Source organism: Myotis nattereri (assembly GCF_964212035.1).
Source record: "Myotis nattereri genome assembly, chromosome: 1".
Taxonomy (NCBI): Eukaryota; Metazoa; Chordata; class Mammalia; order Chiroptera; family Vespertilionidae; genus Myotis; species Myotis nattereri.
In genome coordinates, this window is record NC_138075.1 from 167,716,627 (window position 1) to 167,740,688 (window position 24,062).

General features: G+C 40.7%; 1 protein-coding gene across 1 annotated transcript in view; it reads right to left on the bottom strand.

Annotated features, from left to right (window-relative positions):
• The window catches only part of SMARCAD1 (SNF2 related chromatin remodeling ATPase with DExD box 1), an 89,418-nt gene extending 66,302 nt beyond the window's left edge, over nucleotides 1-23,116 (bottom strand). The window contains exons 1-5 of the mRNA XM_081093575.1: nucleotides 22,909-23,116; nucleotides 22,394-22,632; nucleotides 10,355-10,532; nucleotides 6,233-6,401; nucleotides 759-825 (exon numbers count right to left, since the gene is read on the bottom strand). Coding sequence (XP_080949701.1) covers nucleotides 759-825; nucleotides 6,233-6,401; nucleotides 10,355-10,532; nucleotides 22,394-22,583 — 604 coding nt within the window. The 5' untranslated portion in view covers nucleotides 22,584-22,632; nucleotides 22,909-23,116. The remainder of the gene's footprint in view (nucleotides 1-758; nucleotides 826-6,232; nucleotides 6,402-10,354; nucleotides 10,533-22,393; nucleotides 22,633-22,908) is intronic.
• Between the last annotated feature and the right edge of the window lie 946 nt (nucleotides 23,117-24,062).

A 24,062-nucleotide genomic window follows, 5' to 3' on the forward strand; every position in this document is an offset into this window, starting at 1 on the left:
TACCTGTTTGGTATGTACAAGTTAAAAAAAATCAAGATGGCATTTACTTAAAAAATTGCTTTTATATTGCAAGCTCCTTTAAATGCATTTACTTTGTATCCCAAGACTGGAACTTAGCATAAGTATTTACTAAATGAAGGAATGATGATTTCCAGCTAGGACTTCCCACAAGACATTATGTTCCTACTGACTCAGATTTGTAGACCTGTGAATAAAACCACAATGCAATTAGAAAGGATACTTAAGAAAAAATTATATATCTTCCAAAACTTCATAGTTATGAAATCTGATCTGTAAAAAACAAGCAAAATTACCAATGGAAAGCTGCCCCTCCCTTTTTTTTTTTGGCAGGGGTGGGGAGAAGGGGAGAGAATCAATCTAGAAAACTGGGTTCCGAAATAGCTGTATGAACTCAAGTAAGTCACTTAACCTTAAGATTCAGTTTATTCATCTAAAAATGATGAAGTTACTAATATCTCATAAGTATTCTATAAGAATTCATGTAGGAACTTGGTAAATTATAGAGCAACTAGAGACCAGATGCAAGAAATTCATGAAAGTGTAGGCCTTTGCAGCCCTGGCCGCCTTGGCCGCTGCCTCGCAGCCGCGGCTTCATGCAGAAGGTCATCCGGACGGTCATTCCGCTGTTCAGCCGTTTGGCCAATTTGCATATTACACTTTTATTATTATAGATATTAAAAGTGAAAAGATACTCTTATGTAATAAGTCAATATAGTTTGAAACTAAGTTAGGCATACCTGCATCACCAAACATCAGCAAGGCAGCAGCAATTGCTCCATCCATTGTGCTGGTTGATTCAATCAACTAACAGAACGAGAAAATATTAATATTTTTAAAAAAGCACTAAGAATTGTTTCATTTATCAAAATATTAAAGAACAAATATATTAAATATATATAAAGTTGGGAAATATGTATGTCATAGTTTTAAATTCATTAAATCCTATGATAAATTTTCAGGCAACCTGGTTTATCGAAAAGTCTGAACTTATATAAGCGTATCTTTTTTTTATATATATATATATTTTATTGGTTTTTTACAGAGAGGAAGAGAGAGGGATAGGGAGTTAGAAACATCGATGAGAGAGAAACATTGACCAGCTGCCTCCTGCACACCCCCTACTGGGGATGTGCATGCAACCTAGATACATGCCCTTGACCGGAATCTAACCTGGGACCTTTCACTCCGCAGGCCGATGCTTTATCCACTGAGCCAAACCGGTTAGGGCTATCTAAGCATATCTTAAAATGTATCAAATTCACTCATCACTGCAAAGGAAAAATTAAAACATAGTCAAATATGTACAGCATAATCAAGGCTTTTGTTAATTATAAAATTGTGCATTGGAGCCTTACAAATTTTCTATTTACATTTCCAGGCCCTGAGGAGGGTGCGGGGAAAGGATAAGAGAAAGTAGGCGCCCTGGCTAGTTTGGCTCAGTGGATAGAGCGTCGGCCTGCGGACTGAAGGGTCCCAGGTTCGATTCTGGTCAAGGGCATGTACCTTGGGTTGCGGGCACATCCCCAGTGGGGAGTGTGCAGGAGGCAGCTGATCGATGTTTCTCTCTCATTGATGTTTCTAACTCTCTATCCCTCTCCCCTCCTCTCTATAAAAAATCAATAAAATATATTAAAAAAACAAAAGAGAAAGTAGGGAGACGGGAAGACCAACAGACATTTATATTATTCCTTTCCAACTGACATTTAGCAGTGGACACTGACATATTATAATTATGCAGTTATTTTTTAAAAATCTAATACTTCCTAGATGAGTGGGATAAAGGGCTCTTTTGATTTTTACTCTACCTCTGAATTGGTTCAATTTGTTCAAGAACATATTCATATATTACTTATGTAATAAACATTTTCAATATATTTTCACACTGTTCTGTTACATTTTAGATCTCAGGAGAAACTGAATAGTCCATATTTTTCTCTTACTAAAGTTTCCTATACTTCCAATGAGTTATCTGGTTGTAAAAGATCTTACTTTTGCCTCAGGTGGGTGGCTCGGTTGGTTGGAGCATTATCCTATACACTAAAAAGTTTGCAGGTTCAATTCCCAGTCAGGGCACATACCTAGGTTTTGGGTTCAATCCCCAGTTGGGGTGAGTATGGGACGTAACTGATTAATCTCTCTCTCTCTCTCTCTCTTCCTCAAATCAATGTACATATCCTCAAATGAGGATTAAAAAAATTTCTTTTATCCCAGCCAGCATGGCTCAGTGGTTGAGCATCAACCTATAATCAGGTCACAGTTCGCTTTCCAGTCGGGGCATATGTAGGGGTTATGGGCTCGATCCTCAGTGTGGGGTGTGCAAGAGGCAGTTGATTAATGATTCTCTCTCATCATTAATGTTTCTATCTCTCTCTGCCTCTCCCTTCCTCTCTGAAATCAATAAAAATATATATTTTTAGAAGCATGAACAGACTGTTGAATCTCAGAGGGAAGGGGAGGGTGGGTGGGAAGAGACCAATCAATGAACTTGTATGTATATACACATAAGCCATGGGCACAGAGAAGGAGGTAGTAAGGGCCTGGGGTGTGGGGGAGGATGGGAACGGGCTGGAAGAGGTTGATGGGGGAAAAAGGAGTACCTATGGAATACTTTTAACAATAAAGATCTTAAAAATAAATTTACTTTTTAAAATAAGATATTTTTGTATTAAATTAAAAAGGCTCAAATCAAACTAGAATGCTGTCTTCTATACTAGTTTTCTTATCTTGGATCCTTACAGATCCTTTAAGTCCCTCTTCCTTTTCAAAATATCCAAAGCATACGCTTTACAAATCTATGACTAAATTTATATTTTATAACCTCAATTCTATTATATGGGTCTAAAAACCTTTGCAAAGTAATTTATAAATGCCACCTTTAAATCTCTTGAAATGTCAGGGATAACTTGAAATCCAGATTACCTCAAGAGAGTACTTTGCTATTGAGGGAGTGATATGCTAAATCCCAAAATTTTCTAATTAATGAAACATACAAATAAATTCTGTGTATCAAGCCTATTTTCCCATTAAAATTATAAAATAAGGGGGGGGGGGGGGTAAGAGATCAACCAAAAGAGTTGCACGCATGTATACTGGTATAAGCATAACCAATGGACATGAACAATAGGGGGGTGAGATCCTGTGCTGAGAGGCAGGAGTAGGCTGGGAGAGGTCGAGGGGGGGAAAAAGAGACATATGTTAATACTTTCAACAATAAAGAATTTAAAAAATTATAAAATAAGAGATAAATATTCCTATAGGAAAAAAATCCCCTTGAACCACATAAAAATTTGGCAACAAGCTACAAAGTATTGTTAAACTGAGATTTGTTTCTTTTGGAAACTCTTTCCAACACTGTAAGTAGCCCCTGTATCTACTAATAGCTACATTTCTTTTCTTCTTATGCTGGGGGGGGGGGGGAGGGGGGGTTTAGAGGGGGAGGGGATCACACCAGGAAGCAAATAACACTGCCAGCAGGAAAAAAAGTACACCCAAGATAAATAACACTAAAGTTTCCTTTATCTAACAACGAGAAGGTATCAAAACGATAATTTGGGGGGGGGGGGAGGTTCATGTTAAAAATAACAGGGAATAAAAAACTTAATCTATACTTCAGAGTTCAAACTAGCAGGCCCAGAATACCTTCAGTTCAGACTTATTTTGTTTGTCCTGAATGGTATTTTGTTTTTCTTTAGTTATTATAAAAAGGAATGAAGTCCTGATAAACATGGAGGAACTTCAAAACCTTAAGCTAAGTGAAGACAAGCCAGTCACAAAAGATCATCCTATATAATAAAAGTCTAATACGCTAAGTGTCCAGTCGTCCATTCAACCAAAGCATAATATGCTAATGATATGCTAAGGCCACTCAAACACTTGCACTGACCACCAGGGAGCAGACAGTCGACCAGTCGACTAGTCACTATGACGTGCACTGACCACCACAGGGCAGACACTCCAACCAGTAGGTTACTTGCTGCTGGGGTCCTGCCAATCAGGACTGGAGCCTTCCCGCGGTCCCTCCCCAGCTGGCCAACCTCCTGCGTTCCTCCCTGGCCCCAATCATGCACCGATGGAGTCCCTTGGCCTGACCTACGCCCTCTCGCAATCTGGGCTGAGGGACCCCTCCACCCCCCCGTGTGCACAAGTTTTGTGCACCAGGCCTCTAGTTATTATGTAACTAGTGCCCCAGTGCACAGATTTGTGCATATTAAAAGGAAATTAATTAGAAGGTGGCCGTCGGGGTAGAACTGGGCAAGATGGGCTGGACATGCCCTGGAGCCAACCTTCCACAGTCCCTCCCTGGCTGGCTGCACCTAAGGCGGCGCCAGGGCTTGAAGGCTCCTGCATTGAGCGTCTGCCCCCTAGTGGTGAGTGTCATACCTACCGGCCAGTCGGATGGTCACTTAGCTAAGTGCCTTTTATATATATAGGTCCCATATATGAAAAGTCCAGATTAGACCAATCTATATAAATGGAGTGATTGCTAATGAGTACAAGGTTTCTTTTTGGAATGATCAAAATGCTCTAAAATTAGATTATGGTGATGGCTGTAAATCTCTAAAAACCACTAAATTATACATTTTATCACTAAATTATACATTTTATTTATTTATTTTTAATATATTTTTATTGATTCCAGAGAGGAATGGAGAGGGAGAGAGAGATAGAAACATCAATGATGAGAACCATTGATTGGCTGCCTCCTGCACGCCCCCTACTGGGGTTCCAACCAAGGCATGTGTGCTGGGAATTGAACCGTGACCTCCTGCTCAATGTTCAACCACTGAGCCACGCCAGCTGGGCTAAATTATACATTTTAGGTAGGTGATCTTTATAACATTTAAATTATATCAAAATAAAACTATGAAATTGGTCAATCCTATATAATAAAAGCCTAATATGCTAAGTGTCTGGTCATCCAATCAAAGCATAATATGCTAATGATATGTTAAGGCTGCTCAACCACTCACTATGATGTGCACTGACCACCAGGGGGTAGATGCTCCAACCAACAGGTTAGCTTGCTGCTGGGGTTCAGCTGATTGGGACTGAGTGAGACAGGCTGGACATGCCCTGGAATCCTCCCGCTGTCCCTCCCCAGCTGGCCAAGCTCCCGCGTCCCTCCCTGGCCCCGACCGTGCCCCGGGGTCCCTTGGCTTGGCCTTCACCCTCTCCCAATCCGGGACCCCTTGGAGGATGTCAGAGAGTCAGTTTCAGCCTGATCTCGCAGGCCAGATCAAGGGACCCCACTGGTGCACAAATTGGTGAACCAGGCCTCTAGTATTAAATAAAAATCTATCCTTTTCACTTTATTTGAAAAATAACAATGTCTGATAAAAATGGGCTATCAATGACTATCACATAGTCATATCCTGCTGCAGTTAAGGAGCAGCTATTCCTTTTAGAAACAGCATGTACTATATAAATTTTTAAAATTTAAATTCTTTATTATTTAAAATATTACATAAGTCTCCATTTCCCCCCACTGACCTCTCCCTGGCTACTCCCACCCCCTAGTACATGCCCTGAACCCCCTACTATCTGTGTCCATTGGTTATGCTCATATGCATGCATACAAGTCCTTTGGTTGATCTCTTACACCCTCACCCCCCGCATTCCCTCATAGGTTGGACAGTCTGTTTGATGCTTCTGTCTCTGGTTCAATTTTTGTTCATCAGTTTATGTTGTTCATTATATTCCACAAATGAGTGAGATCATGTGATATTTATCTTTCTCTGACTGGCTTATTTCGCTTAGCATAATGCTCTCCAGTTCCATCCATGCTGTTGCAAATGGTAAGAATTCCTTCTTTTTTACAGCAGCATAAGCATGTACTATAATGTATACCAGCACCCCCTTATCATTATGGGGGTGGGGGAAAGCCTCCGGACATTTGTGAGCTTCTCTGGAAGATTGGGAGGGGAGGATATTCCGATTTTAAAACCATTCAAGCACACAAGAATTCACAAGCTATGTATGAGAGCCACTGAGGAAAACTCATTGTATTATCTATAGGTGAGTAACCTCACCTATTATTAACTCTTTCAAGTAAATCCCTGACATTTTCCTTAATTATTACACAGAAAGAAGTTAATAATTATCTTAAAACATCAAGTATCTTTAGAAAAATGACTAAATATAGCACTAGACACAGGAGAGATATTAAACATAATTACAGCTACAATAACCAGTTACTAAAAAGGGGTATAACCTTAAGTAAATCACTGTCACTTCTTTGTGGGAACAGTTCCTTCAAGGTCTGAAGTTTAGCATCTTTAAGGTCTTCTAATTCCGAAAGGTCTTCCAGTTCTGAAATAGCATTATTTCTACCTGCCATGGCAGGAAGGCCTTGGGACTCTTCATCTTCAGATGGCTCAGAACTAAAATCATTTTCAGAGAAAAACAATTTAATGTATTGTTAATGCTATTGCACTATAATTGTATACACATGTATATATGAAAATATGAAATACGGCACATCTGCAGTTCTTTTTAATATTAAATGAAATCTACATCTGTCAAAGATTAAAACAAAACAACTTTTTTCATTTAAAAATGTTTATGTATATAAATCTACTTTCCCAAAATCTGCATATTCCGAAAATGTTTCAGATTATCCAGGCTGGAATGAAAAAGAACAAAACAAAATAGCAACATTTATTTTTTAAGACACACACATATTTATTGCATGCCCACTTCTCTTTCCTACGTTTTTCACCTGTATTCTGCATATCAGATGAGTGTTGTCATGTTGTTCCTGAGAAATTATGAAGACTACATGAATAGGAAGAAAAAATAATTTTCATGGCCTATGTGACTAGAATCTGTGTTAAAATCGGAATGGCCCCATCAATATCAGAATCTCTGCCAGGAACAAAATACTTCCTTAGCAGACAGGGAGCATTTACTCCATATGAGGCTTTATTCTACAACAACTAATTTTAATCATGTTCCATTTCAGCTTGTATGTTTAGCCTATAATAGAAGACATTAGGGGCCAAGTTTTACTCATCCATCTCCCAAACAAAAAATCTCCGTTTGAAATTTCAGTTTTCTACCACGGTAGGCATTCTGGAGATCAGAGTGCAGATTCTGTTGTGCAGCTAGTTCTATTTTTTTGACAGCTCTCTTGGACATATATCCGGAATCTGTACTTTACTAACTACTCTACTCCTAATTCATGTTAGATCAGTTTTACCTATTAGGGTACTGACAGGAACATGTATTTTAAGCTTCTAGGTTGACTTCTTCAACTTTGCTCTGAGAAACTGCTCTAAGGTAACAGAGTAAAATCAATCTCTTCATTTGTCACTAGGCCTGTCCTTCAGTATTTGAAGACAATTACATGTGTCTCCCTTTCTGTTACACCCAGATTTCTCATTCCTAATGTACTCAACTCTGAATTCTCACTCTGCTTCACTATGTTCATGCTTCCTATCTGATTTTGTCTCCTAGTCCTTGGAGAAAATACAAGTATTCAAGTTGGAATCCTTTTACAATTCCTGCTCTGGACGACCTCTTTCAAAGAAACTTGCCCTTCTGCATGACAACCTAAAGCTAGTGAGCAAGCTCATGACCGTTCACTGGGACAAACTCATGGGTCTCTTGATGTAGTAAGTTAAGTAGTCATGCTGATGACAGATCTGAATATGCCTCGAATTTAATGTCCAGTTCACAACAAGTGGTACAGAAATAAATTCAATACCACCATGAGGAAATAATCAGAAAAATCTATTGTCTCTAAGACTAGACTTGATCTCCTCAATAAGTTGAAACCCTTAAAAAAGAGAGGAGGAGGGGAGTTTATGAAGAGTTAAGAGATATAATATCCAAATGCAGTGGATGTTTCTAGTTAGGATCCTGGCATGAAAAACCAGCTACAAAACACATCAAATCTGAACATAAACTGGGAATGATAGTGGAGAATTATTCATTGATAGCAGAGGGGGATGTATAGCAAAGAATCAAAGGGAGTAATGTTGGGATGTCTATAATTTACTTCAATATAGGGTGTTCCCCAAAAAATGTATACACACACTTTGAATAAAGGCAGTGATTATTAAAATACATTTCACTTTCAAAACTGAGCTATCAGCTGTTAAAGTGTGCATACATTTTTTGGGGGGACACCCAAATAATAAAATCATAATAAGAATAATCATTAGCGATTGTGAACAAGTTTGCCACAAGAATTTTTAAAACGTGCAATACCTATTTAGTAAACGGCACTGACCTCTTTTCCCTTGGGTTGTCAAATATAAAAATGACAACAGCCAACACAACAATAGTTGTCCGGGGTGAATGAATAAAAATTATACCTAATTTTTTTGTCAGATGGGCAAAAATCAAATATATTTTTTTTGTGTATCACAGAATTTTAGTAATTAGTTTATTGTGTGCCATGAGGTGAAAAAGGTTGAAAATCCCTGATAATAGATTCAACTAACAGAAATAATTTTAATTGTTAAATCTAAATCCAAGGATCTGTTTTCCAGCTATACTAGTGTCCCTTGGTGATTTCATCTAATCATGTGGCTTTAAATATCAAATCTATATGCTAGAAGGAGACTTGACTTGGGGTGGTGAACACACTATACAGGGCATAGCTTATACAGATTTGGGGAATTGTGCACCTGAAACCTGTATAATAACCATTGTCACCCCGTTAAAGTCAACAAGTAAAAAGAAAATCTATACTCTGACAACTTACAAAATTAGGTATGTAATCTAGATCTTTCCCCAGAATTCAAATGTCACATTCAATTGCCTACTTGCCATCTCCACTTATATGTCTAAGAGTCCTGTCAATCACAGCATATTCAAGATAGTCTTCTTATCTCAGTTAATTGTTAATTCCATTCTTCTAGTTGCTCAAACCAAAAATCTTCTGGTCATCCTTGACTCCTTTCTCTCCCACCCCACATGAAATCCATCAATAAATCCTCTCTGCTCTACCTTCAAAATATATGCAGAACCTCACCACTTTTCATCATTTCCACAAGTAGTAGCCTGATCTAAACCTCCATCATTTCTTGCCTGGGTTATTAAAACAATATTCATGTTTCTACTACTACGCCCCTACAGCATCGAAGTCCTGCCAAACATGTAAGTCAGACAATTTTACTCCTCTGTTCAATTAGCTTCCTGTCTCATCCAGAATAAAAGACAAATAGCCTATGGGCTTAACATGATTAAGCACCTCCTTTACCCCTTGTGACTACAGGACCTTTGTTCTGCATCATTTGCTCCCCCTCCCCATTTTTCTCAAAAAATGCCAGGCATAGCCCTGACTGGTTTGGCTCAGTAGATAGAGCTTCAGCCTGCGGACTGAAGGGTCTCAGGTTTGATTCCAGTCAAGGGCATGTACCTTGGTTGCAGGAACATCCCCAGTGAGGGGTGTGCAGGAGGCAACTGGTCAATGTTTCTCTCTCATCGATGTTTCTAACTCTCCATCCCTCTCCCTTCCTCTCTGTAAAAAAATCAATAAAATATATATTTTTTAAAAATGCCAGGCATAAAACCATTTTAGGATCACTGAAGAGGAAAATTTCCAATATCTGGAGTACATCCTCCACCCCATTTTCTACATGGTTCACTTTCTTATCCCCTTCAGGTCTTTGCCCAATTATTGTCTTCTCAATGAAGCCTTTTTACTAGCTGTGCTCTTAAGAAACCATGCACCTACCCCTGGCCCCAAACTGCATATTTCCTTTCCTTTTTTGCCCACAATATCTATTATTTGACTTTTTTTTATGTTTATTATCTTTCTCCTGACTACAATAGAAACTCTGCTACCCCACAGAATGTGCCCAAGAAATGTTAAATGATTTGACTCTGGGACTTAAGAACAAATCACAAAGCAGTTATAAGTGAACAAAGGTATTTGTTAAATTAATTTTCTATCTTTGGAAAATATGTATATGTGTGTGTGTGTATATGCTAATATGCAAATTGTCTCCATGGGAGTTCAAATGGAAGACTGATTGCTCGCTATGACATGTGCTGACAACCAGGAGATGGCACGGAACGAAGGAAGGCCCCAGCCAGCAGTCAGAAGGCCCCAATCAGCCCTGATTGCCGGCCAGGCCTAGGGACCCTACCCATGAATGAATTTCATGCACCGGGCCTCTAGTTAAAAATAATTAACTATTTGTTCTCAATAACTTACTGAAAATCATCGTTACCCAGAAATACACCACCTCTGTACATTTCTAAGTTAGCAAAAAATAACCAAGATGTAGTAGAAAAAGGCAAAAAAGGAAAATATAGTTAAGTAAACTTTCCTCAAAAAATCCTTACAATGTAAATATAATGAACCTATTTAGCTGCTTACACTATAATCACTGTGTCTTTGTTGAATTTTGTCTCTTGAACTGTATTGGAGCAGTTTGGAGAAACAATATCTTCACTATCAGAAGACAAATCAATATACTGTATTCCTCCTTGGTTCTTCAAACATGATATACTTAGTTTTCTTTCATTTACTGTAGTTTCTGGAACACTAGAATCTTCTGGTGGGGAGAAAAGAGAAAAGGAAAAGACATTTTTAGCAACTTGAAAATAAAGCAAATTTTTTATAATTAGAATCATGAGCTAAATATCTTTAACTTCATTCACTGTTCCCATTGTAAGACCAAAAATTTCTACCACTTTTTAAAGAAAAAAATTACTGACCAAAGCTGGTGTTAAATGATTTTCCATTTCACAGGTTATTCACTAGCATGACCCTGGTGAAAACTGCAAAACTGGGGTATGTGTTCTATATTCCAATCCTTTTCTCTATGTTTTTATTTCCTAGTTCAGGTCTTAGCTAAGAGAACACGGACACTAGAGCCTAAAAGACTTGAATTTCAATCCTGTCTCTTAGCCAGTTATAAAACTAGGGAAAGGAGTATTTTCATAGCTTTTTTACATTACTATAGATGTTTTTCTTTGATTCTAAATCCAAATTGGACAGGTGGTAGTTTTTTTAAAGGCTAATTGCAGTTTGGAATCAGAAACCATATGAATAAACTTTTGCATTATGTTATATTAAAACTCACTGGTCTAGCTAGGCCAGTGTGCTCAGTGGTTGAGCATCGACCTAGGAACCAAGAGGTTACTGGTTCAATTCCTGATCAGGCCACATGCCCAGGTTGTGAGCTCAATCCCCAGAGGGGGTGTGCAGGAGGAAGCCAACCAATGATTCTCTCTCATCACTGATGATTCTATCTCTCTTTCCCTCTCCAATCCCCTATGAAATCAGTAAAAAATATATTTATATTTAAATAAATAAATAAAACCCACTGGTCTATTTTGTACTTTAATAGATCTTTAACCCCAACATTATTTTGTAACATTGTGTGGATTGGTCATTGGAAAATACTAACTCCCTGATTAATGCAGATCTCCTAAATGTTGACATATTTCATGATATATATATTTTTTAAATAGATTCAATAATACCACCACCGATCTCTAAATACCTAGATATTGTCAAACTCACAGCTGTGGATACTAGTTTTCCAAAATCCAAACTTTCCTTTAAAAAATAGAATTTTATCACTAGCAATAAATACTATCAGTTGTCTTCCTTGATATTGCTATTCATTTTTGAGAAAATGTTTGCATAACTATAGTTGTTGGTAAATCATCCTTTCAAGTAAAAATGGCTCTCTGTGAAAAAAAAATGACAAGTGCAGATCACAACTCAAAGCAATCGCTCAAATGCTTTCCCTTGAAATAACATTGTATTTTGGTATGCAGCAAAGGTTAGTTCACATTTTGTTTCACAAAATATTATAAAAGTGCCTACTGATAAGTTGAAGTTTATTGAAAGTAATAATTTGCACTGCTTTATCAAGAACATTCTTGCCCTGGTCAGTGTGGCTAGTGTTAGAGTGTTGGTCTGTGCACTGAAGGGTCTCATGTTTGATTCCCAGCACATACCTGGGTTATGGGAACATGTGCAGAAGGCAACCAGTTGATGTGTCTCTCTTACATCGATGTTTCTCTCTCTCCGTCCCACTTTCTCTGAAAAGCAATGGACAAAATATCCTCAGGTGAGGATTTAAAAAAAAAGAACATTCTTAAGTGAAACTGGCATTTAAAAATTTTTAAGAATACAATGACTACTATAACAGTTTGGAGTCTTGGCCTTGATTCATGTTAAGGCACCAGCAGTTTTACTTACCGTTGCTTTTGTACAATCAGTGCAAATATCGACACAGTGAAAAAGGCAAGTAATGTCTTATTATGAAAACAGTTTTGACCTGAAGGAGCCCAAAGGTTCAGAGACCACCACACTTTGAAAACTAATGGGTACAATAAAAGCTTATTTATATAAAATACCAACTTTCCAAAATAGTCACTAATCTAGAATTAGAATAGTGCTAAATGCTTAGATTTGTTTGGACTATTTTTGGAAATAAGCAACAGCAAAAATAGCTAAGATATTCCTGATGCAATGATGCTTTTGACCCAAAGCAAACCAGCATGTTTAAGCAACAGCACAAAGAAGACAAGGTCATATACATACACAAAATACAAAAATGAAGATAAGGAAGGAGAAAAAGAAAAATCCTAATATATAAAAGCACAGGGTTGTAACAACCAATCACAACTGAAGGCTGACAAACCCAGAAGTCCTTCAGTCAGTGCTGGGTTGCAACCCAGTGCTGACTGCCCAGGGGGCTGAGACCCAGAGAGAGAGAGGCAGGGTCTGATCTGCAGCCTCAGTGGCAGCTGTTGATCAGTACTTGCCCCTCTCTTTCTCTCCCTCTTTCTTTCTGGGCTTCGCCAGCAGCCAGGGCTTTCTTTCTCTCAAGGCCTTCGCAGGGGGCTGCTGTTCAGCCCTGTCTCTCTGATCAGGCCCAGAGATTCTGACTGGCATAGAAACCGACGAATCAGAACCAAATGTGGGTGCTGCGAAGAACCAATGGCTATATAGGAGGTGGCGCTTTTGACGCTGACTGGCATAGAAACTGACCAATCAGAACCAAATGTGGATGCTGTGAAGAATCAATGGCTGCCTAGGATGCTGACATAGACACCGACCAATCAGAACCAAATGTGGGTGCTGTGGGCAGCCAATGGCTGCCTAGGAGGCGGAGCTTTTGACACTGACTGGCATAGAAACCAACCAATCAGAACCAAATCTGGGTGCTCTGGGGAGCCAATGGCTGCCTAGGAGGCAGAGTTTTTGATGCTAACTGGCATAGAAACTGACCAATCAGAACCAAATTGGCCAGCAGAGGAGGGCAGTTGGGGGCAAGATCAGGCCTGCAGGGGAGGGCAGTTGGGGGAGAGATCAGGCCAGCAGGGGAGGGCAGCTGGGGGCAAGATCACGCCAGCAGGGGAGGGCAGTTGGGGGCGAGATCAGGCCAGCAGGGGAGGGCAGTTGGGGGCAACCAGGCCAGCAGGGGAGGGCAGTTAGGGGCGATTAGGCAGGCAGGTGAGCAGTTAGGGGCCAGTGGTCCCAGATTGCAAGAGGGATGTCTGACTGCCGGTAGTTGGACATCCCCCAAGGGGTCCCCAATTGGAAAGGGTGCAGGCTGGGCTGAGGGAACCACCCCCCCCCCCACTCTGTGCACGAATTTCGTGCACCGGGCCTCCAGTCAATTATAAAAGTCATTGGATAGTATTCAATTCTGACATTTGCTGAATGTCTTCTGTGTTTAAGGCACTGTACCAGGAAGTGGGGTATATAAAAGAAATAGAAAGGGCAAGTTATAGTCTAATTTGCCCTAAAGAAAACAAATAATAGGAGGTAAATAGCCATGAAAATAACTATTATGAGGCATAATCTGAGTGAGGAATAAACAAATTCCTGTTAGAACATGAGGAACAACAGCCTGTCCTTTCATATAAGAACAATTAAAAAGCCTATTATGTTTTAGGGATAGAAGATGATGCAAGGAGACTACAAGGTTCCAGGGGGTAATTCCAAATGAAATTCCCCATTAGTGGACTGCACAAGAGAACAAGAGAAGACAATCATACATTCTAAATTTTCCCAGTATGCTTATACCCATTCTCATATCTAAGTCTATCATGAAACAAAAGCATTTGAGTATGCCACTGATTTCACCAAAGTGGTCCAAGATCAAGGACCACTCAAAAAATAAAAACAAATAACTTAAAAAGGAAATTATGAGTCCAAACAGAAATAGTTTAAGTCAATTTGATAGTCCACAAATAAAGTGATTCCCCAAAGTAAAATGAAAACACATAAACCTCTATATCATCTGCAGACTTAACAAAAGCAATGCCATTTTTGGTATTCTAGTTGGGTGTTGCTTTACATGGTTCAATTCTTTAACATGGCAACTGACTTTCAAGGCAGTTTGCCCAGCCGGCATGGCTCAGTGCTTGAGCATTGACATATGAACCAGGAGGTCACAGATTGATTCCAGATCAGGGCGTATGCCCCGGACGCAGGCTCAATCCCCAGTGTGGGGCATGCAGGAGGCAGCTGATCAATGATTCTTTTTCATCATTGATGTTACTATCTCTCCTTCCTCTCTGAGATCAATAAAAATGTATTAAAAAAAAAAACAAAAAACTGCCCTGATCAGTTTGGCTCAGTGGATAGAGTGTCGGCCTGCAGACTGAGGGGTCCCTGGTTCAATTCCAGTCAAGGGCATGAACCTTGGTTGTGGGCACATCCCCAGTGGGGGGTGTGCAGGAAACAGCTGGTCAATGTTTCTCTCTCATCGATGTTTCTAACTCTGTATCCCTTTCCCTTCCTCTCTGTAAAAAATCAGTAATTTAAAAAAAATAAAAAACATATATATATATATATATATATATATATCTACACTAATAAAAGACAAACACCCCTCAGTGTCCCCCTTGCCGGCCTGGTCGCCCACAACTGCCCACTTCCGCAAGCCTGGTTGCCCCTCACTGTCCCCCTTGCCAGCCTGGTCGCCCACAACTGCCCCCTCTGCCAACCTGGTCACCCCCAACTTCACCCTGCCTGCCTGGTCGCCCCTCAATGCCTCTCCCTGCCGGCCTGGTCGCCCCACACAGCCTGCTGTCTGGTTGTTTGGTCGTCCCTCACTGCCCCCCACCCCCCAGCCGGCCTGGTAGCCCCAAGCAGCCTGCTGTTTGGTCGTTGTGTGACAGTGTCCTAACCAATTTGCATATTCCTCTATTATTAGTATAGATGAGTGCTTGCATTTTTCTATTAGAACAATTCATCACTAAATCATTTACCAAGGACTGACTTTCAAGTACAGATATTAAGAAGCCAGAATGACTACACAAAGATGATTCATATGTTGGATCACACATCTGAAAAAGACTGAGTAACACGCAATGGTTATAGAATCATGACACTAAAATGATATATTCTGCATCATCATTCAAAGAATCATATCCATTTTACTTTTTGCAGGGACTTCAGAGAACCTCTAGACCAGCGGTTCTCAACCTGTGGGTCGCGACCCCTTTGGGGGTCAAACGACCCGTTCACAGGGGTCACCTAAGACCACTGGAAAACACATATATAATTACATATTGTTTTTGTGATTAATCACTATGCTTTAATTATGTTCAATTTGTAACAATGAAATCGGGGGTCACCACAACATGAGGAACTGTATTAAAGGGTCGCAGCATTAGGAAGGTTGAGAACCACTGCTCTAGACAAAGGAAGTGAAGTCTAAAACCGCTGATGTACCCAAGATCATATAATCTGTATGTGGCAAAGCAGCTCTCTGGATGTCTTTTTGATAACTGATATAATTTTTAAAATTTCTCACTTATAAACAAATGTTACTTTCAACAGGACAACCACATTGAAATGGTAACTACTTTAGAAGGCATTTATGTCACCAAGAAAAAAAATTCGTCAAGCATATACTAAAACTTTCCTCCATTCCAACCTCAAAATAATCTACGAACCCATCTATTTTTATTTCCTTCACTCCCCTCCCCACCTTAGGTAAAATATCTCTACAAATATATTCAATTTTCAACAATCCTGAAACATCTTTTCCTGACATTGCTTCCCTGTCAAGCTGTTTCTCTTTCCCTTCATAAAGAGTAGTCATCTCTTTGTCTTTCTACTGAAACAAAGGTCAACAATAACTTTTAATTTCCAAGAGAAGTGGTCCCTTATCAGTCCCTATCCAACTTGACTTCTCTACATTTGATACTGTTCACTATACTCCATCTTTAGCTTCCAGGATACTATCATTTCTGACTATTCTAGTCATCCTTTACAAGTCCTTGATTTCGCTTCCTTTGATCATCATTAAATATTGATGTTTCTTACTATACATCTTGCTTAGGACATTTTTTTGTTAACTACCACAACTATAATTCCAAAGTTGATTTCTCAGGCTCCAAACTCTGATGTACAGCCATCTATTAAACCTCTTTACTGAAATATGAAAAGTAACTCAAACTCAATTTGTTTTGGTATCATCCTCCTAAATGTACCACCTAATTCAGTTGACAGTGTCAATTACTCAGCTGTGTAAGCAAGGAAGATTTACCTTTCAACTACGCCGAATACCATAAAATACATATATAAACATCCCTAAACTGCCCTCAACCATCCCTAATGTCATTTCCCTACATTTAGGCTTCAAATGCAATAGCTTCATTATTTGTCTTCTCACATTGAAATGCTCTCTAGTCTTTACCAAATAAAATCAGTGCTCCTTTCACAAAATATAAAGGCTCCTAAAAACCCAGCAGTTTGTATTTCTCTTTTCAGCTTTATCTAATATTTCCCTAAACTTCTTCCATAGATAACCCCCCTTCCCATAAACACAGCACAGACTCTTTAAGGCAATATATATTTTCGTCTCTTGTTCACCGAATTAAATGATTCACTGGTTAGGGCCCATTTAGTCATCTCTTCATGTCTTTTCCTGATCCTCCCAGAAAGAATGAATGATCATTTGTGAATTGGACTGTGATCCTACACTGCTTAGTACCTTCCCCTGTGAGTTACCATATTGTACTATTTTAGCTATATATATTTACATGTCCTTTCCCCTTGGTGCCCCTTGAGGATCACAGTCTAATAAGAGAGACGCAAATACCATTTTAGGTAGCATTAAATACATACAGTAGAGTAAAGCTGGGGTTGGAGGGGAGTTACTTCAGAGAGTGATCATGGGAAGGCCTTCTAAAAAGGGAACCATTTCATCAAGCCCCAATGAAGAAGCTGAGAGTCATATGCAAATAAGAGCAAAGCTTTGGAAGCAGAAGGAAAGACTGGACTATGCTTGGTATTTTCAAGAAACGATGTGGCTGTGTCACAGTAACTGGAGTATAGTAAGAAATAAAATCTTAACTCAAATTAGATAAATAACAGGAGTAGCTGAAAATGAGTAATTACAAATATATGTATTTTAATTTCCATCCTATGATTTAGATCCTAACACTCTACTGTAAATAAGCAAATATAGCAGTATCCCACAATGGCAGAATATGAAGTTGCCATATAATGATAATGGAAGTGAGGTAAATATTAATATCCCACTGATAATTCTCCAATCTCATGTCCAGCCCAAAGTTTGATCTTAAATCTATCTTTGGTTTCTTGTCCTCTCTACAGGCCAAGGCCCATACACTTAATTCAGTATCTGTATCCCCCACACTAAGTTGTCTTTGGTCTATTCCAAAATGCTAGTTTGGAACAAGACTTTGATTCTTTTTTTTTTTTAAATATATTTTATTGATTTTTTACAGAGAGGAAGGGAGAGAGATAGAGAGTTAGAAACATCGATGAGAGAGAATCATCGATCAGCTGCCTCCTGCACAACTCCTACTGGGGATGTGCCCGCAACCCAGGTACATGCCCTTGACCGGAATCGAACCTGGGACCTTTCAGTCCGCAGGCCGACGCTCTATCCACTGAGCCAAACCGGTTTCAGCAGATTCTTAATTTATTATTTTTTGTTGTTAATCCTCACCTGAGGATATTTTTCTATTGATTTTTATAGAAAGTGGAAGGGGGGGGAGAGACAAAGAGAAACATCAATGTGAGAGAGACACATTGATTGGTTGCCTCCCACATGCACCCCGACGAGGAAAAGGGACCAGCCTGCAACTAGGCACATGCTCCCGACCCTTCAGTCCTTGGACCGACTTTCTATCCACTGAGCCAAACCAGCCAGGGCTGATTTTTTTTAAAAAATATATTTTTATTGGTTTCACAGATGAAGGGAGAAGGAGAGATAGAAACATCAATGAGGAGAATCATTGATTGGCTGCCTCCTATACGCCCCAGAGATCGGAGCCTGGAAATCGAGCCTGCAACCTGGGCATGTGCCCTGGCAGGAATTGAACCGTGACCTCTTGGTTCATAGGTCGATTGAGTCACACCGGTCGGTCTAATTCTTAATTTTTAAAGGCATGCCCAATGGCTTACAGTGGGTATTTTATATCTGTTTTGACGTACAAAACCACCCTTTTTTTCAATTACCTAAACTAAAATTTTTATCAATCACTTTATCTCATTCCTATCAGCAATCTAGTTTTAAATCCTTGACCTTTCTTACTTGAAAACTCTCACATTTCTTCCTCATTTCTACTGCCATCACTAAGCTTGGATTGTAAGTTTCCTAAATGATCTCTCTTCAAACCCTATCCTCTGTTAGATTGACTTTTTTTTTTTAACTAAACAACTTTCTCTCATATTTTACCCTCTACCTGAAGTCTTTAAGGGACCCCTAGTACTTATAAGGTAAAGTAAAAATTTAGCCTTAGTTTTCAAAATTCTCCAAAATTCATGGTACCATTTATAATACTTTCTTCTTAATGCAAAGCTCTCTCTCTCTATTCCTAACAAGATGAATTCTCATTCCCAGAACAAACTTAATTTTTATATTTTCCAGTGTCATCAAGACTGACCATATGGCCCTAACCGGTTTGGCTCAGTGGATGGGGCATCAGCCTGCGGACTGAAAGGTCCCAGGTTCGATTCTGGTCAAGGGCATGTACCTGGGTTGCGGGCCCATCCCCAGCAGGTGTGCAAGTGGCAGCTGATCGATGTTTCTCTCTCATCGATGTTTCTAACTCTCTATCCCTCTCCCTTCCTCTCTATAAAAAATCAATAAAATATATTTTTAAAAAATAAAAATAAAAGACTGACCATATGATTGATTCCTAAAGGTAATCTTAGTTTTTAAGATGAATTTACGTACCAAAGAAAACGTCCCAATAAAAAGGGAGTAAAGTCTAGGACAGAGAAAAAAGTAAAGCAGAAAAACATCTGCCCAGCCAGCGTGGCTCAGTGGTTGAGCATTGACCTATGAACCAGGAGGTCATGGTTCGATTCCCAGTCAGGGCACATGCCCAGGTTTCGGGCTTGATCCCCAGTGTGGGGCATGCAGGAGGCAGCCGATCAATGATTCTCTCTCATCATTGATGTTTCTCTCTCTCTCTACCTCTCCCTTCCTCTCTGAAATCAATAAAAATATATTTAAAAAAAGGAAGAAAAACATCTTCTGATTAGAAAAGGCAAGTAAGCCCTAGCTGGTTTGGCTCAGTGGATAGAGTGTTAGCCTGTGGAGTGAAGGGTCCCAGGTTCGATTCCGGTCAAGGGCACATGCCCGGGTTGCGGCCTTATTTCTCAGTAGGAGGCAGCCAATCAATGATTCTTTCTCATCATTGATGTTTCTATCTCTCTCTCTCTCCCTTCCTCTCTGAAATCAATAAAAAAATATATATATATATATATTTTTAAATATATTTTATTGATTTTTTACAGAGAGGAAGGGAGAGAGATAGTTAGAAACATCGATGAGAGAGGAACATCGATCAGCTGCCTCCTGCACATCTCCCACTGGGGATGTGCCCGCAACCCAGGTACATGCCCTTGACCGGAATCGAACCCGGGACCCTTCAGTCCGCAGGCCGACGCTCTATCCACTGAGCCAAAGCGGTTTCGGCAATAAAAATATATTTTTTTAAAAAAAATGCAATTAAGAATTTTACATTACTAATATTGATAAATAAGTATAACATTCCGCTGAATCCCAGTTTACAAAGTGCTTTTATTTTACATAATAAAAAACTGTGGATCTCAATTTTAAGTGACTTATCCAATGTCCCATTTAACTAAAATGATGGACAGAGGCTTTTAAGGACTCAAAATTCCAAGCCTACAACCCTCTGCCCTAACTACCTAAGAAACAGATAAATGTATTTACTGTTAAAATAGTAAAGTACCGGGATGTTTAGACATTAACTATAGCATGTTATATAAATCAAATTATCTGTCACAAGATTAAACAAAGGACTATCCCTCCTGTGCTTAAATCCTTCAGTGCTTTCCCACAGAATTCAGATAAGTTCAAAGCTCTTCAAACAAAGCCTTTCAATATTTGACTCCTACTTACTACTTAACCAAACCAAACAAATCATTTCACCATATTCCATTTATAAGAAAGTATTTAAGCCCTAACCCATTGATGGCGAACCTATGACACGTGTGTCAGAGGTGACACGTGAACTCATTTTTTTGGTTGATTTTTCTTTGTTAAATGGCATTTAAATATATAAAACAAATATCAAAAATATAAGTCTTTGTTTTACTATGGTTGCAAATATCAAAAAATTTCTATATGTGACACGGCACCAGAGTTAAGTTAGGGTTTTTCAAAATGCTGACACACCGAGCTCAAAAGGTTCGCCATCACTGCCCTAACAGGTTTGGCTCAGTGGATGGGCCGTCGGCCTGCAGACTCAAGGGTCCCAGGTTCGATTCCAGTCAGGGGCATGTACCTTGGTTGCGGGCACATCCCCAGTTAGGGGGTGTGCAGGAGGCAGATGATCGATGTTTCTCTCTCATCAATGTTTCTAACTCTCTATCCCTCTCCCTTCCTCTCTGTAAAAAATCAATAAAAAATATTTTTAAAAAAAAGTATTTAAAAATGGTACTCCAATGACCTTGCAGGGATTCTGCCAACATTAACCACTGTTATATTTAAACAGAAGAGTACCAAACAAAATAAGAGACATCAAGAGTTAAGACATATATGTCACTAATCTTGTCAGGGCCACATTCATTTTAAAACTGCTTGTGAAATACAGATTTTGCATTAAAAAGATTATTGGAATAAACATTAAAATAAAACTTCTAATATCCCTTTCACGCTCAAGAATTAGATTGCTTGGCTCTAGCCAGTGTTGCTCATTAGTTACAGTGTCATTCTGTGCACAAAAGGATCTCGGGTTTAATTACCGGTCAAGGGTACATACCTGGGTTGCTGGTTAGATGCTCAGTCCCAATTGGAGTGTGTGTGATTGCAGTGCATGTGGGAGGCAACCAATCAATGTGTCTTAACATTGATGTGTCTTCCCCACCCCCCCTTTCACTTCCACTCTAAAAATCAGGAACAGACTGATGAATCTCAGAGAGAAAGGGGCAGGTAAAGATTAACCAAAGAACTTATATGCATAACCCATGAACAGAGGCAATACTGCAATGAAGGTATGGGGCGGGAGTGAGGTGGAGGGGGTTAATGGAGGGAGAAGGACATCTGTAATTCTTTCAACAATAAAGATGAATTTTTAAAAATTTATACTAATGTAAAAACAGTAAAAAAAAAAAAAAATCAATGGAAAAAATATCCTCGGGTGAGCATTAACAAAAAATAGAAGGAAAAAAAAACGGAATTAGAATGCTTGGATTTGAGTTCTGGTTATACCTACTTCCTAACAATTTAACCTCCCTGGGTCTCATTTCTGCAATATGTGGGTAATAGCTCACAGGACTGTTGTGCCAATTAAATGAGAATGTGAAGCACTATGTCAAAATATAGTAAGAATGCAAATATATTCGAATTTGTAACAGATTAAAATGGAAATGCTAATTTGGGGCTTCTTCTCAAACCCTATTGTCCCTGACAACCTGCTGGAGGTTAAAATGGCTCATTCACCAGAAAGAACACCAATTACTCTTCTGCACTCTGGGGATCTCCAGGAAGTCAAGCAGTGGCAACATCGTACTGCGATCTGACCTTTTGTTCACGGAGGTTGTCTTCAGACACCTTGAAGAAAGCCCCGCTCACAGGAGGTGACCAGTATTTTTTTGGAGAAATACTGGAATCGGTGTCAACACCTGGCCAAGTAACCAGGTGATTCACAGGGCTGACCTAAAGATGACCTAAATGCTGATTTCACCTTCCATTGTTGGGCCACATTCCAAGAACTCGCAGAAACGGGAAGAGGGTGTGAATGGATGCTCGGCTGGAGGGCCTGGTGCCTGTGACAGCCCAGGAGCTGCTTTCAAACGGGCACCGGGAAGACAATGCATGAGCACGTGTCACATCGGGAATGAAAGCTGCAATCTCTTCCGCCTCTCGTCTCGCAAACACCTCCCTGGAGGTCCCACCCGGCGGCGGGCGGCGGCGTGGAAACTCACCTGTTTTCTCAGTGACATCGGAGTCAGGGCTGCCTGCCCTGCTCACCTCCCCCTCGGCGTTCTCCTCCTCGGCGCTAAGGGAAATGGGCGAGGAGGGGCCGGGCTGGGAGGGTGGGGGTGTTGCCTCGGGCGCTTCCTCAATCTTATTCCTTTTTTCAAAACGAAAACGGTCCAGGTTGAAAAGATTCATCCTGGTGGCCGCCCCCACCTTGTGGGACTGGGAGTCTGAAAGGAACCAGCTACGGGAAACAGAAGGAGAAAGCGAGGCCATGAGAACAACATGCAGTACAAAGCCGGCGCAGGTCCCTCCCGGGGCAATCCAGGCACCGCCGAGGCGCCAGGGGCGCAGGCCGACCGCTATGGCTGCGCCTCATTGTTGGGCCACGGCGAGAAGGGGGACCGAGCCGGGGTGCGTTCCATCTCTCCATGGCTCCTTTCACGCCCCTCGTCCCCCCGCCACCCCTCGCCACCCCTCCTCCCTCACACCACAGGCTGACCCTCGTGCAACCTCTTACCCCAGCGCGCGCGGGCACGTCCCCCTCGCACCCCCCTGCGAGCCGCGCGCCCGCCCACAGCGAGCGGCGCCTGCACGACGGCGCTGCCTGCCTGCGGGAAGGACGTGCCGGGGCCCGCGCCTCGGCACCGCGGGGACACAAAGGGGCCGGAGGCGGGGAGCGGCGCAGGCCGCGCTGGCGAGCACCCGCCCGGAAGTTGACGCGACGCGAGCCCAGCTGGGAGGACGCTGATAGGACCGAGCGGCGCGGGGCTGGCTCCGAGGCGCCCCGGCACCTCCGGAGCGTCCCCTCGCCCGCTGGCTCCCCGCCTTTCTCCCTCCGGTACTTACCGTCTTGCAGGCCCGGTGCGCTGTAACCAAGGTGGAAGAGGAAAAAATAATAATTCCTGGCGTGGGCGACGGGAGCTGGCCCGGGCCTTTCCAATTAAGCCGGAGCAAGCCTGCGAGCGCGTAGTGATGACGCAACACGCAGCCTAAGCTTTTCTCCTTCCCGAGCGATGCCCGAGCGGAAAATGGTGGGGCGCGCGCTGTTGTCATGGTAACTGGAACCCGCCTCTCTGCCTGGGAAGAAGCTTTCTGGCCTGTATGTCTAGGTTGGCTGGAGAGTTGGAAGATAGAATACATAATAATAAAGAGCACACTGACAAGAAGTAGCATAACAATAACGCGTGATACAATGTTTGATATGTTACTATCTGTGTTTTAGGTAACATATAGATAGTATAATAACAATATGGTGCTACATGTTGTTTTTTTATGTGTATGATCGGAACCCTTTAAAGAAGCCTATTTTTTTTTTTTTTTTTACCAAGTAAGGAACCCGAGGCCTGCAGATGTTAAGTAGTTAATTAGTAAGGAGTAAAAACCCGGGTATGTTGAGCTTCAAAGCAGACAAACTGCCTCGTCACTGTTGGCTGGATGGTTCTTAGAGTAGAATATGACAATTCACTCACCTATCTTGATGGAAATATTACCCGAAGAATATTTATTCCCGTTGTTCTAACATTAGACTAAACAGGCACTTTTCTGAATTGTAATTTGATCCTCTGGTTAAAAAGAAATTACTACACATCATTAATCTGCCAAATATATTGGTCACTGTAAATTTAAATTGGTATTCTGTTTTATAAATCAGTGTTTTGAATTGTAACACAA